The sequence below is a fragment of the Leptosomus discolor genome, chromosome 27 (assembly GCF_034619465.1).
Source record: "Leptosomus discolor isolate bLepDis1 chromosome 27, bLepDis1.hap2, whole genome shotgun sequence".
Taxonomy (NCBI): Eukaryota; Metazoa; Chordata; class Aves; order Leptosomiformes; family Leptosomidae; genus Leptosomus; species Leptosomus discolor.
Genome location: NC_141417.1, coordinates 2,295,933 through 2,314,739, shown reverse-complemented (window position 1 = coordinate 2,314,739; position 18,807 = coordinate 2,295,933). Strand labels below are relative to the sequence as shown.

Here is an 18,807-nt window from a genome sequence, read left to right as displayed (position 1 = left end):
CTTTTGGGGCAGCGTGGGGTTAGAAGAGCCCACTCCAGCGTGGTTTGGGCTTGCTCCCGTTCTTCCGGTAGGGCCACGGTGCAGAGGCCTTGCAAGCCCTTGCTGGGGCTGCGGTTGCTGAAGGCGTCACCCCAGCGGGCCTGGGACCAGGCAGAGGTTTTGTTGTCACTGAGAAAAGCTGTTTCCTCGAGGGTGAGGATGGCGATGAGGTTGCCCAGACCCCGTTGCTCCAGTGCCCAACACAGCCCAGCGCCCTGTGCCTGAGCAAGCGCCGTGCTGAGCCTGTGTGTGGTTTTACTACGCACGTGGCACGGAGGGCAGGCAGGGAGGGCAGGCAGGGTGCCCAGCGGAGCCATGTTATCAGCAGCCCGGCACACCCAGCTCATGGCTTTTATGTCGTGGCCAAAAAGCAAAATGAAAAAAAAAAAAAAAAATCCCCTGAAGTTAATTGAAACGAAAAGCTCAAAAGGGAGCTGTTGCCCAGATGGTTTTGGCAGGAGGGGCCACTGTTTGCTGTCACGATGAATTGTGGGTCTGTCTCCCTGAGCATTCCAGGAGATCAGCAGGGCTCCGCTGCTGCTTCTTGAAGTTCCAGGTGGGAGGCACACAGCGCTGACTGGGGAGGGGGCGCTTGCAGGCCGTGGGGCTGCAGCTTTCCTGCATTAGAACCACATATGCTGCACGGTGGTGATGGGGAAAAGGGGATCTGCACGCTCCAGGAAATGCTGGGAAACGTCTTTGTGAGTCCGTGGAGACGGATGCTCTTTCTGCTCAGTCTTTGACTCCGGTCTTGGCTCAGTCTGAGGTGGAGTGGTGAGGTGGAGCTGGTCGAGATTTAATCTCTCTGCTTCAGAGGGGATGCTGGTCTTACAAAGGCAAAGTGCCCTGAGTTGGTGTAAGAGCAGGTGTACTGGGAGTCTCCTGTTGAGTGCAATTTCTGCAAGGAGAAATAATTCAGCTTCAGCAGCAGCTTTGCAACAGAGATTTTTGCGTTTCCAGAGAAACGAGACGGATGTGACCCAGAGAAACCCAGCACCCACCCGCTCCAGAGCCCTCCACCGCGGAGCGCTCCCGCTGCCAGACTGAGCAGCGTCTGAGCTGCTTTCGGTGCTGACGCCCACTTTTCAGCAGGCAGAGCCATCACCCAGCTCTCGACGCTTGGGCTGAGTCTCCTGGGTGCCAGCCTTTGCCTCCCACTGCGCGTCTGAACAGCAGCTGAGCTTCCCGTGCTGGTGGGCAGGACGTCGCTGCCGGAGAGAATAGAGGCAAAAAAGAGCGATGATGGGAGCCCGCAGGCCTCGGAGGTATTGAAAGGTAGAAAAAGCTGTCAAACGACCCACAACGCAGTATTTTTTGGCCTCCCTGTCTTGTAGCAGTGACTAAGAAGAATAACAAACATCTGAAATGTGCATAAAATCATACACAAAGGATGTTCATGTTGGTGCGGGGCCAGGAACGCGCCTGGTCTGGATGTCGGAGTGACCCGGCAAGCTCCTGTGGTTCATGGAGGAGCTGTGAATTTGGGCTCAAAGAATTCAGGGAAAGCTGGAGGTCGCTCAGCTTTGCAAATGTGAGTTGAGGGAAAGATGGAGCCCAGCAGAGAGCGAAAGGCAATTGCAGAGGGCAGTTCCTCCTGGAATGAGCCAGTCCTTTGACCCATCTGGTGCCACCTCAGGGCCGCTGCTCTGTTCATGCTTTGGGGCAGGGTAAGGACAAGACATCCCAGCCCCGTTCTCCCTCCTGTTACCTTTTAGGCAGGTAACGCTACGCCGTCAGGAGCACATCCATCTGTCTGTACTCAGCTGTGTGGTTTCAGCCTTCCACAGTACAGCTCCCTCACTGTAAGTGTTGCCTTCATCCCTGAAACACCTCAGTTATTATCATGTCAGTTAAACACCTTAACAGCTCTGCCCTGGTGAGAGTGTGTTAATGGCTGGGCAGGTGGCTCCATGCATGTGCTTTACTCACAGGCAGTAAAGATGCCCAGGTAACTTCATCTGGGTGGTCAGCAGTATTTCCTCTTTCCAAGCCAACGCTACAAGGAAGTTTTGCTGCTTCCTGAGCTCGTAAAGCAGTGAAACTGCTTTTCTTCCTTCTTACACCATTGCTGGTTTCCGTGCAGGTGTAAAGCCCAGCTATCCCTGCCCAGGCTCAGAGCGCTTCAGCTTCTGCCTCTTGCTTTGTGCAGGGTCAAATGCGCAGGAATTATAGTTTATAATATTTAAGTACAGTTTGGAAGTTTTCATCTAATACTTTAAGCAGTATTTCTTTGAGTGTTTCTGCCTTCTCTGCTTGCTCTAGGCTTCTGTATTTCTCCCATCCAAGTGAGTTGTCCTGGTTTTCTCTCTCCGGTTAAGTGCCCCAGCTGATTGCTGTGCGCCCGCTGACCATCCCTGGTGTTCCCTTCTGGGCTGCGCTGCAGGATGCGGCCGCTTTGCTCCATCCGCCTACCCCCGTGGCACTGCGGTGCCACCAGCTGGGATGCGAGGTCGGACGTGTGTTACTGTAATAACAGGACTGAGGCCATCGGCGGCATGGTTCTGTCCACGGATGTCAGAGGGTTTTACAAAGGAGGTAGGTTCTGTTCTTCTCTATAGGGAAACTGAGGCCGGGGAGGGGCAAGGACCTGGATGCAACCAGGCCTGGGAAGAAGGCTGCAGATGTTTGGGAGCTTTGTTCGGTTCCCTGGTATTTAAGCCGCATTTGCTTCAGTTTCCATCAGTTTTTCAGTAATTACTGAGGCCAAACCCCTGCTCCAAGGTTGGTTAAGATGTTCATCTTGGGTTTAAAAGGAATTAAAGGGCACGAAACCAGTATGGGCTGGGCTGAGTCCCCAGCTCCACTGGGCAGGGAGGAGTAAGGTGGGGGGGGAGACAACTCCTATCCTGGGAAGGCTTCCACCTGGGAAGCCTAATTAGCTTGATGGGAAGCCTAATTGGCTTGATGAGGTTATAAAGGGCAACACCCCATGCAGTGGAGATGAAAAGAGGTCCTCCAGCCTCTTGCTGGAGGTGGTGGGGCTTTGTGCTCTTGCGCTGGAGCAGTTGCAGCCTGGGAAGAGGTATGAGCACGGGCTGGGAGTTGGGTCTGCTTTGCCTGAGGGGGAGGTCACTGCAATGAGCTCCAGGGTGAGAGGAAGGACAAGGGGGTGTAAAACCACCCAGCAGCTCCTGGTATCTGGCTTTGAGGAGTTCCCAGGCAACTCGAGGCAATTGGTGAGGGTTTTAAGGGGATTTAGCAATCAATGATGATAATAAAAAGTTTCAGTTAGCTTTATGCAAATTCTAGTGCATCTTTGCTTAGTCAGTGCCCTCTAAATTTTTGTGTTTGTTTGTTTTTCCTGGGGGAAAAGTCATTTGGGGCTCCACCCTGTCCTAATGAAGGCATCTCACCTGGGAAGCACCTGTTTCTCGTGCCTTGCTGGCAGCCAGCTGTGTGGTAAACACCCAGCTTTGGGTGGAATGGAGTCTGCTCCTTGCGTGCAGGTGTGAGGAAGAAGAGGGCTGTGCCTTGGACTCAGTGGGGCTCTGGAGAGAGGTTGGAAGCCCTCTCCTTGCATAGCTGCTCATGTGCATGGAGAATAGATGTGTTGGGGGCTCTGGGAGACCATTGAGGTGCCGTGTCTGGGTTAGGAAGGAAGAGCTCCCAGCAGTTGGAGGGCTCGGCCTGTGCCTGCTTTAGACCCCTGTAAGCTCTGGCTTACAGAGATCCTGGAGCAGAAGCAAGAATTAACCCCCCCTTTCCCCAAATGAAAGTGTTGAATGAAGGTAACTGAGTTGCTATGTCAATTTATTGGAGATGCAAGACTAAAACTAGAATAAAAGCCATTGGTAAAATACATGATCATTAGAAATCAATCACTACTTCTCCTTTTCCTTCAAACAGGGTTAATGGACTGAGCTAGCAGTTCGGTGTGCTAGGTACTGGATGCCTGGGAAGGCAATTGATGCTGGTCCCATGGGTTTAAGGTTGGGTTTGGATCCCTTGAACAAGATCTCAGAGGAGCTTTGTGTCTTGGGGTCAGACATCGATGGATCAGCTCCTTTCATACCTGACAGCAGACTCTGGACCCCAGACCCTTCAGTTATGACTGTATTTATGGCAACAGATGAGCCAGACCATTAGAAACCCGGAAGAAAAAGGAAAATTGAGGATCAATTTCAAAACAGGTAATGCAAGTACATAAGCAAACTGCCTTCAAACAGCAACAGCCCTTGGGATCTATCCTTTGGGGCAGATAATCAATGAAATTGATGCAATGTGTAGGGAAGCTGCAAGCTGGGCCATTTTTGGGTGAGTTCTGCTCATGCCAGGGGTGTATGTGTTGTCTAAAAGGCTGACTGATAAAAGTAGGTTGATCCAGCGCGGGAGCTGCTAAGGTAACTGGACCGGATAAAGCTCTAATGAAAATACTCTGAGGTAGAAGGTGTTCTCTCTCTCCCACTTCATTTTAATCCTTGAGTCTGTAGGAGTGGAAAGACCAGGGAACTACACCAAAGGCACTTGTTTTAACTGCATGATGGGAATGATGAGGAGGATTTTAGCCCTTCTCGCTCCTAGATTCCCTAGCAGGAATAGCAAAACTCTTGAGCCTAGAAAAGACCTCTCTGGATTTTGTATCCCCATGTGACGGAAGATGGGCACGCGGTCTGGGGGAGCTGGGTGCAGACCAGCTCCAGCTTGGCTGTTGCTGTGTGTTGGCAGAAAGGTGTGCGTGTTGCTTTGTTTCCAGCCTCGCCGTAGATCTGTAGCTCGTTGCGTGTTTCTCCTGGCTGACTTGATCACGGACGCCACCTTCACGTGGGAGCTCCTGGTGCTCCGGCTGCTAACCCTGCAGCTGCTCGCCGCCGTGCCGCAGGCACCCACGCTGCTGGTCCAGCACGAGTTGGCTGACGCAGGGGCTGTTGCAAAGCCGGGCTCTGGGCCGGTGGTGAGACCTCCCTGCGAAGGGCAAGCGGCTGCAAAAGGCAGAGCAAAGCTGCGTTTTGGCTTGGGGAATTCCCTGGAGAAAAGGCAGCAGATGCCCGAGTTTGGCACAAGGTGAATACTCCAACTTACAGATGTTGACGGGGAAGCCGCCTGCTGCGCAGAGCCTGCAGGGAATGGGAAAAGGTTGCGTGTTCTCAGTCCGCTTTCAGATGCGAAGCCCTTTAGCCTCAGATGTGAGCCTGACCCTCTCTAGCCTGTCTCTCGCTGTTTGGAGGCAGCGGGGCTGGCTGTTTGGGTGGGTTTGCACTGGTTAGGACTGATGGGAAGAACTGATCCGCATCAGCTTGACTGGCAGCACGGCAGCTCTGAAAGAGCCCTGCCCGGTGGTTTTTCCTTTCAACACGTGCGCCTACAGTAGCTTGTGCAGCCCTGCTCGGGTCTGTCGCTCACCTGCTCTCCGCTCTCCTCGCCCTCCAGCAGCTTCCTATAGGTGACGATCGCCGTGTCCAGGGCCAGCTTGACGTTCATGAGCTCCTGGTACTCGTGGAGCTGCCGGGTCAGGTCTGCCTTGGCCTGTGGCAGGGCTGTCTCCAGCTCACGGAGTTTGCGCGTCGCATCCTTGACGGTCGTTTCCCCGTGCTGCTCCGCGTCGGCCACAGCGCCTTCCAGCTGGCAGCGCTGCAAGGGGCGAGACACCGTCACTCTTGGCTGTCCCTTGCTATCTTCAAACTATCAAGAGATGGGTTTAAGGTCTGGTTGCGCTTCCAGCCCATGGACACGCAGTCCCCTCTGGCAGAGGGGGCTGGATGTGCAGGTTCAGTGCTCCCTCGTGTCGCTCACAGGGGATGGGATGCTGTAACCTCACCTGCCTCCGGGTACTGCACGAGTTGGGCTTTAATGCAGCCCTAGTTGGAGCAGAATCCAAGTTCATGAACGCTCTTTGCAAGGTGCTACAGCACCGTTTAATTTGGGTGTGGGAGCTCGCGGGAACAGCAATTCGCGCTCTGCCCTGCTGAAACAACCAGACCTGGCTGTGCTCACCGGGTCCTTGGCGCTTCTGGCTTCGCTGTTCAGTCTCTTGACTATCCACGTCAGCTCAGCTATCTTGTTTTTTGTCTCTCGCAGGCTGTCGGCATTTCTGCCTGCAGCGACTAGCAGCTTCTCAAACTAAAAAAGCCCAAAAGACATGGTTGCATATCCCAAAAACACAGGCTTTGAGTTAAATCGGAGCAAATCAGGAGAGTGGGGGGTGTTTCTGTGAGTTTAAAGTTGGTCTGAAGAGAGAAACTGCACCCAAACCCACCCTCTGCCAGGTTTTCTCACCTTGCTTTCACACCAGGCCTGTGCTTCTGCCTGGCTCCTGTGGGCCACGTCCTTGTACTGAGCCTTGATGTCCGCAATGATGCCATCCAAGTCGAGATCTCTGCTGTTGTCCATCTGTACGACCACGGAAGTATCTGGGATCTGGGCCTGCAGCTGGTGGATTTCCTGGTGGCAGCACGGGGTTAAGCTGGTCGGAGAGATGCTGGTCCTGCTGCGCCCCCAGTCCAGCCCCAAGCTGGTGTGTCACCCACATGGTGCAACTTGGTCCCCCCTTTGCCGTGACCATGCAGAGGTGAGTTGCTGAGTCTCACCTTTCACCACAAGGGGTGACTGCTGCCCTGCGTTACCCCCCCTCTTCCTCTCTCCTTTGGGATAAGCAGCCTCAAAATCCAGATGGGAAATGCAAAGGATGGCTGGACAGCAGGGAGGCTTCTTACCTCTTTGTGTAACATTCTCAGGAATTCAGCCTCTTCTTTCAGGCTTCCCACCTTGGCTTCCAGCTCTGCTTTGTTGAAGAAAAAACAGTCTGCGTCCTGGAGACGCGTCGGGGAGAGAAGGAGGAAGTTTGTTAGTGAGAGCAGACTCAGGGCTACCCTTGGGGTGAGGGACTTTCGGTGCTGGTACCGTGACTGTGCGCCAGCTCCCGATGACGCAGTTGCTGCTGATTTGAGTTCAAGCAAAGCCAAGCACCAGCTCCTGCTTGTACTTGTTTTGTGTGATGCTTTTGGGAAATAAATCGCCCCAAAGACCTCGGCCTGGAGAGGAGAGTTCAAACAGCCCCGTGCTTACCTTCTTCAGGGCAATAAACTCACTCTCTGCGCACGTCCCCTGGCTGCGTTTGTCCTTGTACCTGCGTGGGAAAACGGGAGATTTTCTTGCAGTTCAGCACAGTTACACGTTTGTTTGGGTTTCTGCAGGCCTTCTTTCAAGAAGTGAAACTCCTCAGTTGTTTCCCTTCTCCCCGAACAGTGTTTTCGGATGCTTTGGTCTTGCTTCCCAGCCCATGGGAAAGCACACGTGTTCAGAGGGGTTTCTGCATCTTTGCAAATTAGCAGCAGGACTGTTCTCATTTGACCTCTGCCACGACAAACAGCTGCTGAACATTTCTAAATGTTAGTTCCTTGAATTAGGAAGGAGAGAAAGAGAACCTGGAAGAGAGACAATCCTCTGTTTCCTCCGTCTCTCGGTAAATTGGGACCTTGTTTTATATACCAAGATCCTGGTAGATCTCTCCATCTACCTACTAGTTCTCTGGGAACCATTTACTCCCATGAAAAGTTCAGTCTCTGCCTCTCTACAAATCTCGAACAACATTTTGAGCCCTGCATTCTCTTTTCTCTGTTTTTTACTTACATTTTCTTGTTGGTTTCCAAAATCTGCTGTGCTGCTGTCAGGTCTGTTTCTAACTGGGCTCTGTGGCACCCCAGTGCTTCCAGCTGCTTCTTCAAGTTACCAATATAAGCCTCTAACGCGGGCGTGGTGGTATTCATGCCGTGGTTTTGACCCTGCAGAAAGCTCTGCCTGTTCTCCAGCGCCTTGTTCTGCTGTTCCAGGAATCGAACCTGAATCCCAGAAGGCAAAATAGGAAGCGAGGTGAGGATTGAAAGCTCATGAGAGCCACTGTCCATTCAACAGCGGTGAGATGCGTTCCTGCTCTTGGTACGCGTGAATGCGGCGTCTCCTAGTCCGGTGTGCTTCTGTTCTGGGCCACCCATGTGGAAATGCACAAAAAACATAAGCACTCCTAGAAAGGAGAGATTTCCAATAAATTGGGGATGGGAAGGAGCTGGAAGGTTGATGAAACTGGTTTATCTTGTTCCCTCCCTGTAGTCAGGCCTAGAGATCTGAGCAGTAATGCCTGGACACTGAAGCTTCTCCAGTGGCTCATGAACACCGTGGTGCCCAACTGGCACCCTAATGCAAGTTGCCCTCAATGTCTGAGATGAGTTGTCTTACCAGGGTTCCACGGTAGACACCTCACTTGGACTCCAGTGCCTGCGAACCGGAGCTGGGGAGGGGTTCTCAGCTCACCTTGTCAATGAAAGAAGCAAATTTGTTGTTAAGGGTCTTGATCTGCTCCTCCTCTTGGTACTTCACTGGTTGCGTGTTGGGACCGAGTTCCAGTCCGAGCAGTTGGAGCAGTTGCTTGTCGATGGTGATGGGTGTGATGATGCGTGGCCTGGAGACTCCACCAACCCTGTAGCCAAAGCCAGCGCCTCTGTAGCCGAACCCTGTGCCAGCTGCACCAAAGCCATGTCTCGGAGGAGGACATCTTCCAGCAGCTATTCTGGGCCTGGAGCGTGCCATACCATCAAGACTTCTGCTGCTGAAGTAACCCAAACCGCGGTAGCCCATGCTACCACCCCAGTGACACAAGACAGCGCTGAAACTCCATCGATTCCTGGGAAGAGCCACAGAGGAAGAGCTGAAATTCCTGACGGCGTGGCCAGAGCTGATGCCGCAGGAGCAGCAGGCCATGGTTGCTGGTGGGAGAGGGATTGGTACAGGCAGTGCACTGGGAGCAGATTCCAGGGTGCAGTTCCCTCTGACCTCAGAGGAGCACCTTCTTCCTTTTATTTGTGTGGAACACGGGGCGAGGCTGCGTGAAACTTCCACAAAATGTTTATGATGCAAAGAATGTGAACTGCTTAGCATACGTTGCGCTTGCCGACAGCGAAAGCAGCAGCATATTTGCCCCATAAAGGTCTGAAGAATGCGGTTAAGTCAGAGGGGTCATATTTAGGTCCTGGGTCACAGCAACAAAAATTAGGGGAATCGTGCTGGGTGAATTGTCTTCAGGAGACGTGGCAAAAATTGCACGTTCCCCTTTTCATAGGTTGGATGAAGTGGAACTGAGACTTTGAAAACATAAAATGCTTCACTATCAAAGATCTTTACGTTTTGCTGGTGCCTCAGCTTGCAAGTAAGAGCTTTGAAGGAGCACGTGATTCAGCCTGCTGTTTAATAAAAACTGTCAGTAACGAACATGAATTTACTGAGAATTAATGAACAAAGTCTTGCAGGCAGGTTAGTGGTAAGTGACCACGTTTTGTGGGTTCTGCCTATAAAAAGGCATCGTGTTTTAGTAAGAGGGAAACCTCTGTGGGGCCAAATTGATTTCTCAAGGTGGTTTTTCTGCAGGTCGCCGATATGAGTGTTTTCCAACATGGTGATTTATTTGGGGGGAATTGCTGATTAGTTGAAATTGAACCCAAAGCTTGGAACATGGTAGCTTTTGCAGACGGTCTTATTGACCAAATCCTCGGAAAACTGGTGTCCCAACCTCCCCTCAGCTTGGAGGCTGGGTTCCCACCTGGTCTGGGGCAGGGCCAGGCGTGGTCCTTCGCCTCCTATGTTGGGCAAGTGCCCTCGTTGCGGCGTCAGGGCTGGGATTCTTCCTGGCTTTGCTGGTCACACGCATGCGTGGGTCCTTGGAAGGACGGGGATAGCGTTAGCGCCCGCGTCGCTGCGTGGGAGGGCAGCTTGTTTCATAGGGGCAGGGTGGAAGTTTCAAACTAATGATTTTGGTTTGTTTACTGCATTTCTTTCCCTATTCAGTGGTCGGTTACAACTGCGAGCCGGAATTACCAGCTTCGCTCGGGAACCTGGGAGCTCTTGGACGCTTTGGCTCACAGACATCCTTAGGGGAACAGGCCCTGAGAAGATCAAGGGTTAATCTTGTGGTTGTCCTCAGTCCCCACGTGTCAGACCATGCTGCTCCAGACTGTAGTTGTATTTTATGGCTCTCTGGCTGCACCTCTTCTCTCCACGTTGTCATCCTAGGAAACACTTTCTGGTTTTGATGCGACAACTGTCACCAGACACAACCGTACAGCGCTTTTGGACAGAAATCTGAGGACAGGGGTTGCATGAGGCTGGGCTTGCCGGGAGCCTGACCCGAAGGGAGAGAGGGGCCGTGGATAAAGCTGCAGGTTCTGCAGTGCGACAGGGAAAGGCAGCTGAGTATGTTGTTGAACGGACTCCAAAAGAACCTGAGATGTTTTGAGCTAGCTCAGTGAAGGCAAATAGTTCAAATTGGGTTGAGAGTGTTGGGAGTGAGATGTGAGAAAGTGCTGCTTTTTTTTTGTTTTAATGGAAAAATAGTAATTTTTTTAAAACAAAAAAAAAAGCTTTTGTTTTGGAAAAGCTTTTTAATGGGAGAATTCCTCCTTTCCCAGCCTACCACAGGCTTCAGAGCAGGAAAATATCGCCTGGTTTTGTTCCTGTTCCCGTGACCTCTTGCACCCCAGCTGCTTTCACGCAGCCTGGCTGTAGCCACTCCTAGCAGGTCTGTCATTCCACGGTGATTTTTCAGGCCCCAGGGAGTTGCCCCCCACCTCTTTTGTCCTGGTTTTAGGGGATTAGGTCAAGGTGTGATGTTCGCTGAATGATGGACACTGGAGGAGAGTGGTGGGTGACGTGCTGGGACCTGATCTCCTCACCGCCCTCCCTGTTCCCATGGACCAGCTCTGCACCCCACATTTTCCAAAAGCCAGTGGATGCTGTGGGGACTCTAATGAGAGATGGCCTCGGCCTTGATTTGAGTTTGGGCTCGGTTTTTTTAATTGTCTCATTACTGTGTGTTTTGTAACTCTGAAAAGAGGAGCTATAGCATGTGATCTCAGATTTACTGTGTCAGTTTATTGGGGAGAAATAGGAAAAAAAACAGGTAAAGGCAAACAACAAGCCTCACAGAGGAATTGGATGATCTAGGTAAGACTTCTCTGCTCCCTTTGACTTTTAGCTTTTCCTTGCGGTCGTGTCCATCCGCTGGAGGAGCAGAAACTTCTATCGCTTACTGATTTTGACCCAGTTATCTTCCCAGGCAAGTGGTTCCTTAACACATATGCTGTGCTGACTGCGTGCTGCCTTTTTCAAACAGCATTGCTGTCCCGGCTTTGCAAGACCTGCGCAACCCAGGAGGAACGGGCAAACTTTGGGAAGAGACAAGTTGTAAACCTACAGCACAAGGTACCGAAAAGAGCAAGTTTTGTAACAGTAGGGAATGGTACAGGGAATAAGCAACGTAGACTGGTCTGAAAGCTTTAAAATCCCCTCTGTGTTTTCTGTGTGTGCTGTTAGCAGCCTGCTGCTGATACAAACTGGTGGAGTGAGGGCCCTCCTCTCAAATGCTTGTTGTTTTTTTAGTACTTTGAACTTTAGGAGGACACAAGTCCGAGATTGGAGCTCTTCCCACTCACAGCACTGTATCCTCCCATGGTGGTACAAAGAACACTGATGTCTCCAGAATCAGTGATGCTTTTGCCACACAAGTCTCCTCTGGTCTCTAGATCTCCGCTTCTGAATAGGGATCTGCTGCTGGAAGAGCAGCTGCCACCAAAGCATGGGTGAGTATTGCACATGACTCTTCCTGGGGGTCAGCACGCAGCTGCAGAGAAAATATTGCAGCTCGGTATTTCAGTCCTGCAGAGTAGATCCGGGGGGACTAGGAGGGATAGGGATTTGTCTGGTGCTTAAAATGTTCACGGGGCAGCCACCATCTGCACACAGCGTTAGAGGGATGGGGAAAATGGAGATGTGAAAAGCCAAAGTCCATATTTAGTGTGTGTCCTTATAACTGGCCAATAATTGGCAGCTTTGGGAATGTGGGCATCGGCCGGCAGGCCAGGCAAGTGCCTTGGACCTGCCATGACTAGACTGTGGCTTCTGCCTGTGAGGAAGTTTTCCTGAGCCTGGTGTCATTCCCGAGCAGAGGAAGGGTTTTGCTTTGGCTCTGTGTGTGCACATGAACAAGTCCTGTCCTAGGGCTTTCCCTCGGTCCCCTCAATTAGCTGGCGTACGGAGAGGTACCCAGTCATTTCAGCCGGGGTGGCAAAGGTGGCCAGGCACGACTGTGGCCAAGCCTTTGGCTTGATAAGACCTCAGGCTGCACAAGATGTTATCTTTATTCACGCAAGGTCTTCCATTTGGGGGAAAACCGAAGTGCCTGAGTGCATTGGGAGCTTTTGACTTTGAAATGTGTTTGGGTCCATAAATGCTGGAAAGCGCTTTGGAAAGTGTCACTCCCTAGGACGTCGGGTCTCAGTGGGATTTGCTGCACTTACAGAGGTGGTGGCTTATCAGGCAGACTGTGAAAGGTGGTTGTGGGGTTAGATGTGGTACTGTTTCCTCCTTGTGAGCATCCTGCAGGGTTGTACCAGCACCCACCGGCTCTCTTCTCCCTCCAGCAGCTTCCTGTAGGTCCCGATCTCAATGCCCAGGGCCAGCCTGACGTTCATGAGCTCCTGGTACTCGCAGGCCGTGTCCTGCTGCACCTTCTGCAGGGATACCTCTAGCTCAGCGAGTTTGCACTTTGCATCCTTGTCAACCGCTTCCCCGTGCTCCTCGGCTTCAGCAATGGCTCCTTCCAGTTTGCATCTCTGCAGGTAGGAGATTTTCATTGCTGCCGCTTATTTGCATGTGCTTTGAGTAGTTCAGAGCTCTTGAATCTGTCTGTGTGTTCATCCGCCTGCACTTTGTTGTATTTCCACGCTCCGTAGGTAAACTTCTAACTCTAGGACGATTCTCTCTGCCTAGCTGAGTATGTGTTGTCTTCTCACTGCAGGTCTCTACTCATGGTAGTTCAGTCATTAGTCGTAACAGAGCAGTTTGCTCTGCGCTCCGGATTATAGGCAAGTCTTAAGCAGCTGACATGTGTTTCATCAAAACTGGCTTTATTGCTACTTGCTGTAGCAGAGGAGTTCTGGAAAGCCACAACCTGGGAGCTGCAATTGACACATTATTGCCCCTGAGTCATCCTTACCTGGGCTTTGGTGTTTTCACATTCTCCAGTAAGTCTCTGAATCACCCAGTTCAGCTCCACAATTTCGTTCTCTGTGTTACGTGAGCTGTCATGGTGTTTGCCAGTGGTTTCTCTCGGTTCCTCATACTAAGGAGAGAGAAAACACGATGAAAGTAAATACCAGAGTGAGGAGATGAGTCAGTAATTAAACCTGCTATGGGGTTCTGGGGCCGCAGTCCCGGATCTTGAGCTTTAAGGCAAAAACCTTTGTCGCTGGGGGACACGAATGACTCATGTACACAGCAGCAGCACTGTGTGTGAAGGCATTTGCAGAGGATGTATCCCAATAGGGAAAACACAACAGGTGGCTAAGAAAGCAGACCTTTAAAAAGCCTATTCAACCCGAATTAGGAAGCCTGAAGAAGCAGAGCCCATAGCAGAAGTGGGACCTAACTACTTTTGTGCGTGTCCATCGTGACTCACCTTGCTGTAGCGCCAGGACTCTGCCTCGCTCTGGCTTCTTTTGGCGACGTCGTCATGTTGAGCTTTGACATCGGTGATGTCATCCACGTCCGGGCTTCATCGTTGTCCATTTGCACAATAACAGAAGTATCCAACATGGGGGATGCGTGATTTCCTTGGGGCAGCAGCAAGGTCGTCTGCACTGGGGGCGTTTTCCCTGCGGATCGCCGTGGCATGGGGACAAGGAGATGTGGTGCGCTCTACCTTGGCTTCCAGCTCAGTTTAGGGCTGCTCTTTTCAAGGACACAAATTTTACCATGCTATTGAATTGCTTTGCTGTCTTATCCTCTTGGGCAGAAGACGAAAAAATCACTAGAGACAGAGAAAGAGAAAGAAGGGGGTTGACCCGTTGGGGAATACAAACATCCCAAATGAAGAAGCTTGGCTAAAACTGACTCACTTAAGGTGGGATTCAACTCTTTTAATTAAATCTTCCCAAAAGCTGGCCTTTAGGTCCCTCTAGAGTCTCTGGAGAGTGAGAGGCAGTCTCATCCTCTCTTTCCAGCGATATTGGCTGCTCTTCATTCTAAAAGCCCAGAATAAGTATTTGAGCTGGTTTGAAATACTCTTAACCTTTTTGAGATAACAATCTCATTCTCTGCGTGCGTAATCTTATTCTCTGCGTGTGTTTGCCAGTGGGTTTCCTCTTCATACCTGCAAGGAGAAGACAAAAGGTCATTTTGCTCCTCGTTATTCAGCTTAAGCAAGAAAATCAATCTAATCTTCCTCTACCACCTCCAAATGCTCAACCTTGGCATGGAGAACAATGCTGGTGCAAGTCCTACACATATACACCTGGAGGAGATCTTGCATCTCGTGCAGCAGTTGCCACCCAATAATTAGACGAGATCAGTTCTAGTGCTGGTTTTGGAGCTTTTATCTTTTTTTAAAGTTACTGTTTCTTGTAATCTTCCGTGTGAGCATCCTGCAGGGTTGTACCAGCACCCACTGGCTCTCTTTTCCCTCCAGCAGCTTCCTGTAGGAAATGATACCGTGATACCCTGCATGGTGCTCAGTTCTGTTTCCAGCTTGGCTCCGTCACTTCCCAGAACATGCAGCTGCCTCTTCAAGTTGCCAGTATAAGTTCCAAACATTGGCTCGATATTGCTCCTGTAACGCTTTTGTTCCCATAGAAATCCCTGTTTGGTCTCCAGCAGCTTGTTCTGTTGCTCCAGGCGCTGGGCTTGAAACCCAGAAGTAAAGCATTCAAAGTATAGTGATTTGTTCTACTGGTGACAGAGAAATGAACAATTACAGTCCCAGAATTGGCAAATTGAGGGAGAAAATCTGTGAGTCATTCAGGATGGTATCAGGTGAATGGAGAAGGCGAGCGTTTAAGATCTGTCAGGAAGCGTCTTCTCCTAAGAAGGTTCCTCAGACAAATGTCCTGGTTGTTGTTATGCAGAAAGCACCAAGTTAGACTCAGCACCGAAGGAGACTGGGATAAGTCAGCAGTAATTCTACTGAAGTGATATAAAAATGGGGCATTAGAGAATGAGCTTTGCATGTAGCAGCAAAGCTTGATTGTTATTTGCAATAAGACTGCTTTGCAGTGCTCTTGGAGCATGAAAATGCCTTCTTGCCTACCACTGAATGCGCCTTTTTACTCTTAAGGCGGTGCAAAATGTCCTCCTTGCAAAACCCCTAAAACATCCTGCGGAGTCAGGCTGTGAGTTTTGGCTGCTGTTGGTTTGGCACTTGTGTTCCTTGTCTCGGATGGGCCGTACGGCACCTTGTTACGGCTCTGCAGCTGCGGCGCCCGTTGAGCCGGGCACCTCTTCTCTTGCCTTGCCAATGAAAAATGCAAATTTGTTCTTGAGGGTCTTGATCCGCTTCTTTAGCGTTCCTTCACCGACTGACGGTTTGGGTCCATCTCCAGCTTGAGCGGCCGGAGCTTCAAGGAGCTCGAGGAGCCGATGCTTCTTGACTGTGACCTCGGCAATGGCTATGCAGACCCCCAGGGCTGCACCGACCCTGCGGACAAAGGCAGCACCTCCACAGCCCGACCCCATCCTCGAGGGGCTGCAGCCACACCGCGGTAGGTGACGGCCGCCGATCGCTGGCTTGGGCTTGCAGCCTGCGTGGCCACCGAGGCTTCTGCTGCCGAAGCATCCCAGCCTGGGGCACCCCGCACCACCGCCTCCCTGGCATGTGGTGGTGCTGACAGCGTCTCCCTTCACGCTTCTGGGGATCACAGCAGAGCAAGAGCTGAAACTCCTCCTGCCCCCAACTCTGGTAGGATTGGCAAGATGTCAAGACCATCTCGAAAGGGAAAGAAGGCAGAGGGAGCAGCTGAACGCAGGAGCAGGAGACACGTGAACTAACCCAGCCAGAAACCCTCTGCAATGAGAAGCAGAGCTTTCACCTTTTTATGTCCCAGGAAAACAGGCTTTGGCTGCACAACCAGCCCCAAAAGACCCATTTAAAAAGGTGTTTATGAGCTTAGGTTGTTTGGTAATATCCCACTCGATTTGAATGGGAGGGAATCCCTGGTCCCATAAAAACTGCGTTTACAAACCTCCCTTTTTTTGTAGTAAACATGAAAGAGAGAAGCAGAACCAATCTTTTGATGTTTGCAGGGCACTGGGAGCAAGGGAAGGACCATTGCTTTGTTTTACGTGTGGGAAAAGAAGAATCTGAGTTAAACCTCTGGGAATATTCTAGGCATCCAAACACTGGGGCTGATTTGGTTTGGTGCTGCGTTAGCCTTTCATCAGAGTTGCTCCTTTTGTTAGCCTAATTCTGTAATTTACTCCTTTCTTTCTTTCATTTGACCTCTGTAATTTTGTTGGCCTCAAGAACAGTTTTCTAATTCCCTTGGGACTGGAGATGGACCCGTGTGAGCGTATTTCTTGGTGCTAGGGCTCTGCTGGTCTGTCACTACAAGCAGAAAACGGGCGCAGCGGAAGGGGGTGCGAGAGCAGGAGAATGCATGAAAGATTTTCCAGCTCAGACCTTTGCACCAACCAGAGAAAAATCAAAGGGAAAGGTTTAACAGATCGAGGTGATCTCTCAAGCTACCTGTGTGCTTCTCTCCTCTGCTGAATGCCCTGAAGAAGGGAGTCTGTTGTTCTCCCTAGTTTTGGGGGGAGTGTGACTGACACTGGTCGGATAGGTTGACACCTCCATGGGGAATAGCTTACAGGAGAACTGAGCTTGGTCTTTTCTTTCTGGTGAAATTGTTTGGCAAATCCCTGTGAATGTAAGTTTGGGCTGTATTTATTTATTTATCTATTTATTTGGTTATTTTTCAGCAAAGGAGGCGGGTTCAGAGTGACAAAGATGCAGGAAAGGCAGGTAAGTCTTTCCTAGGAAATGAAATAGGTGACTTTTCAGTCCCGTCGTTGCAGAAACGTCAAAAGGGCTGTGTGCCATGGGTGGGAACCCTCTTAATTCTATTGCCTCCGTAACACTGAGAGCTTAACCCTGAAGATCCCAGCCTTTTCTGAAGGTGCATTTGCTTTTATGTGATTTTCTTGGCATTCACCACGGCCTGAGAACATGTTCTGCTCCATGAAGAGGATCAGAGAGAAGTTCATGCATGCAAGCCTGAAAGCTGGCCTGCCTCATTTGGCCGCACAACGTTTTAGGGTAAAGCTGTGTGGGAGTTGTATGTGCTAAGCACTTTTTGGGACTCGGCCTAAAAGGAGTTCAGAGTGCTCAGCATCTTTCATGATTGGGTCCTGGATGCTGGAGAACAGCTGCTGCATGTGATAGTTGGCATCTTCCGTGGAATGGAAGAAGTCACGTTGGCTTCTTTTCTCCCTTTCTCTCTCTTGGGTTTTTAATTACAGACCTGAGCAGAGGTCAGTACTGCCAGCTTGTCTGAGCCAGCCCAGCTTCGATCTGCTGACCCAACAGAAACCTCGGCTCAGGAGCATCTCCCTGCCCTGGGATCGCATCCTTGTTTAGCTCTTGGCCTGACGGCTCTGGAGAGGGGATGGAGATAAATCCCTCCCGTTTTTCCTGCACAAGCTGCAGGTCTGGAATGAACCTTTCCAGAAGTTGAGCTCTGATTAGCGGGATCCATCTTTCCTTTAAAGCACCTTTTGGAGTGCTCCTGCCATGCAGACATCTTCAGCCCACTCCCTAGGGCGCTTTCAGTCCCACAGAGGGAGGGAGGTGTTACTGGAGAACAAATGTTTTGACCCAAAATTGACTGTTTCTGTCCTTTGGCTGGCCTGGATATAGGTGTTTATGGCGAGGTGAAACCAGCCCAACCTTCTGGTCTTGCTCTGTTGGCTGTGCAACTTGGAGAACCTCCCAAAGCACTTGGATATTGCCACTCTGTGACCCCTGTCTCAAATACACTTAATTTTCCCCCTGTTCTCTGGGACTGAGATGGGGAGGAGGAGATGGAAAGGCTCTGAGTGACAGTGAGTGCCTATGGCGAATCTTCTAAACCTTATTCTAAAATTACACTTTTAGGTGAATTGTGTAACGGCACGGAAACCCCACATTGCTCACGGTTAGTTTGATTGCAGTTTATTGAAGAAATTTCATAAAACTCATGCAGTTGAATGGGAGCAGAAATGAGCCAGTTACATTTTGGCACATGATTTTCCATCCCTTCTCTTTGCCTCCCTCCTCCTTCCATAAAAAGACAAGGGGGGGGGGGGGGGGAAGCTAAGAACAAAGGCATTAAAACCAGAGATGTTTTTCCAGGTTATGTAAAATTTATGTTACCAAACCCTGCTGTTCTCCTTTTTGTTTTTCCTGTATTTTTAACCCCTATCTCTACTTAAAGCTCACTCTGGCTGATGGCTTGCTGCTGAGACAAGGTCTAGCAACCTGTAGGTTACCCGGTCTTTTGGCTTAAATAATATGTAGTGAGGAGTTGGACATTCTAGAGAGCCAATCCCTTTCACCTATGGAAAATGAAGGTGGCGTTTTTTGGATGTAGGTAGAGTTAGAGAGCCCTGGAGTGAACCGACAGCGATGCGAGAGGAACTGGGAAACAGAGCAACTGTGTCTGTATTGAAAGACGCTTTGTTTTGAATTCTTCAAGCCTCTGGGGAGAGCAAGCCCAGCAGCAGGGAGCAGGGTGGATCAGGGGGGAACACAAGAGGCTGTGGTCTCAACGCACCTCCCGGTTTCTGTTCTGCTTTCATGTACGCTGGTGTAAAGCTAAGCCCTGCATCGACTCTGGGTTTGCACCAGGGCACTGGAGCAAAAGGGGGAGCCCTGGGAAGCCGCAAGCTGAGCTCTAACGATGGCACCCATTAATGGGAAGACTGATTGCTCATCGACGAGCAGCACTAGGCTTCTGGTCAGCTGGGTGAGGCTTTACG

At 50.8% G+C, this 18,807-nt stretch overlaps 2 protein-coding genes across 2 annotated transcripts; both read right to left on the bottom strand.

Moving 5' to 3' along the window:
* Positions 1-5,054: 5,054 nt before the first annotated feature.
* Positions 5,055-8,607, bottom strand: LOC104342973 (keratin, type II cytoskeletal cochleal-like). Its single transcript, XM_086478690.1, has 8 exons — positions 8,284-8,607; positions 7,606-7,814; positions 7,042-7,102; positions 6,690-6,785; positions 6,253-6,417; positions 5,962-6,096; positions 5,380-5,598; positions 5,055-5,093 (listed from the first exon to the last, which is right to left on the bottom strand). The coding sequence occupies exons 1-8, from the start codon at positions 8,605-8,607 to the stop codon at positions 5,055-5,057; spliced, it is 1,248 nt and encodes a 415-aa protein (XP_086334816.1).
* A 293-nt stretch (positions 8,608-8,900) lies between these two features.
* Positions 8,901-17,055, bottom strand: LOC104342972 (keratin, type II cuticular Hb2-like). Its single transcript, XM_009946732.2, is given in 11 exon segments — positions 8,901-8,958; positions 12,421-12,632; positions 13,016-13,141; positions 13,478-13,569; positions 13,572-13,673; positions 14,517-14,694; positions 15,292-15,356; positions 15,359-15,431; positions 15,433-15,748; positions 16,538-16,592; positions 17,004-17,055. Coding segments are annotated over 11 exon segments (1,329 nt in total).
* Between the last annotated feature and the right edge of the window lie 1,752 nt (positions 17,056-18,807).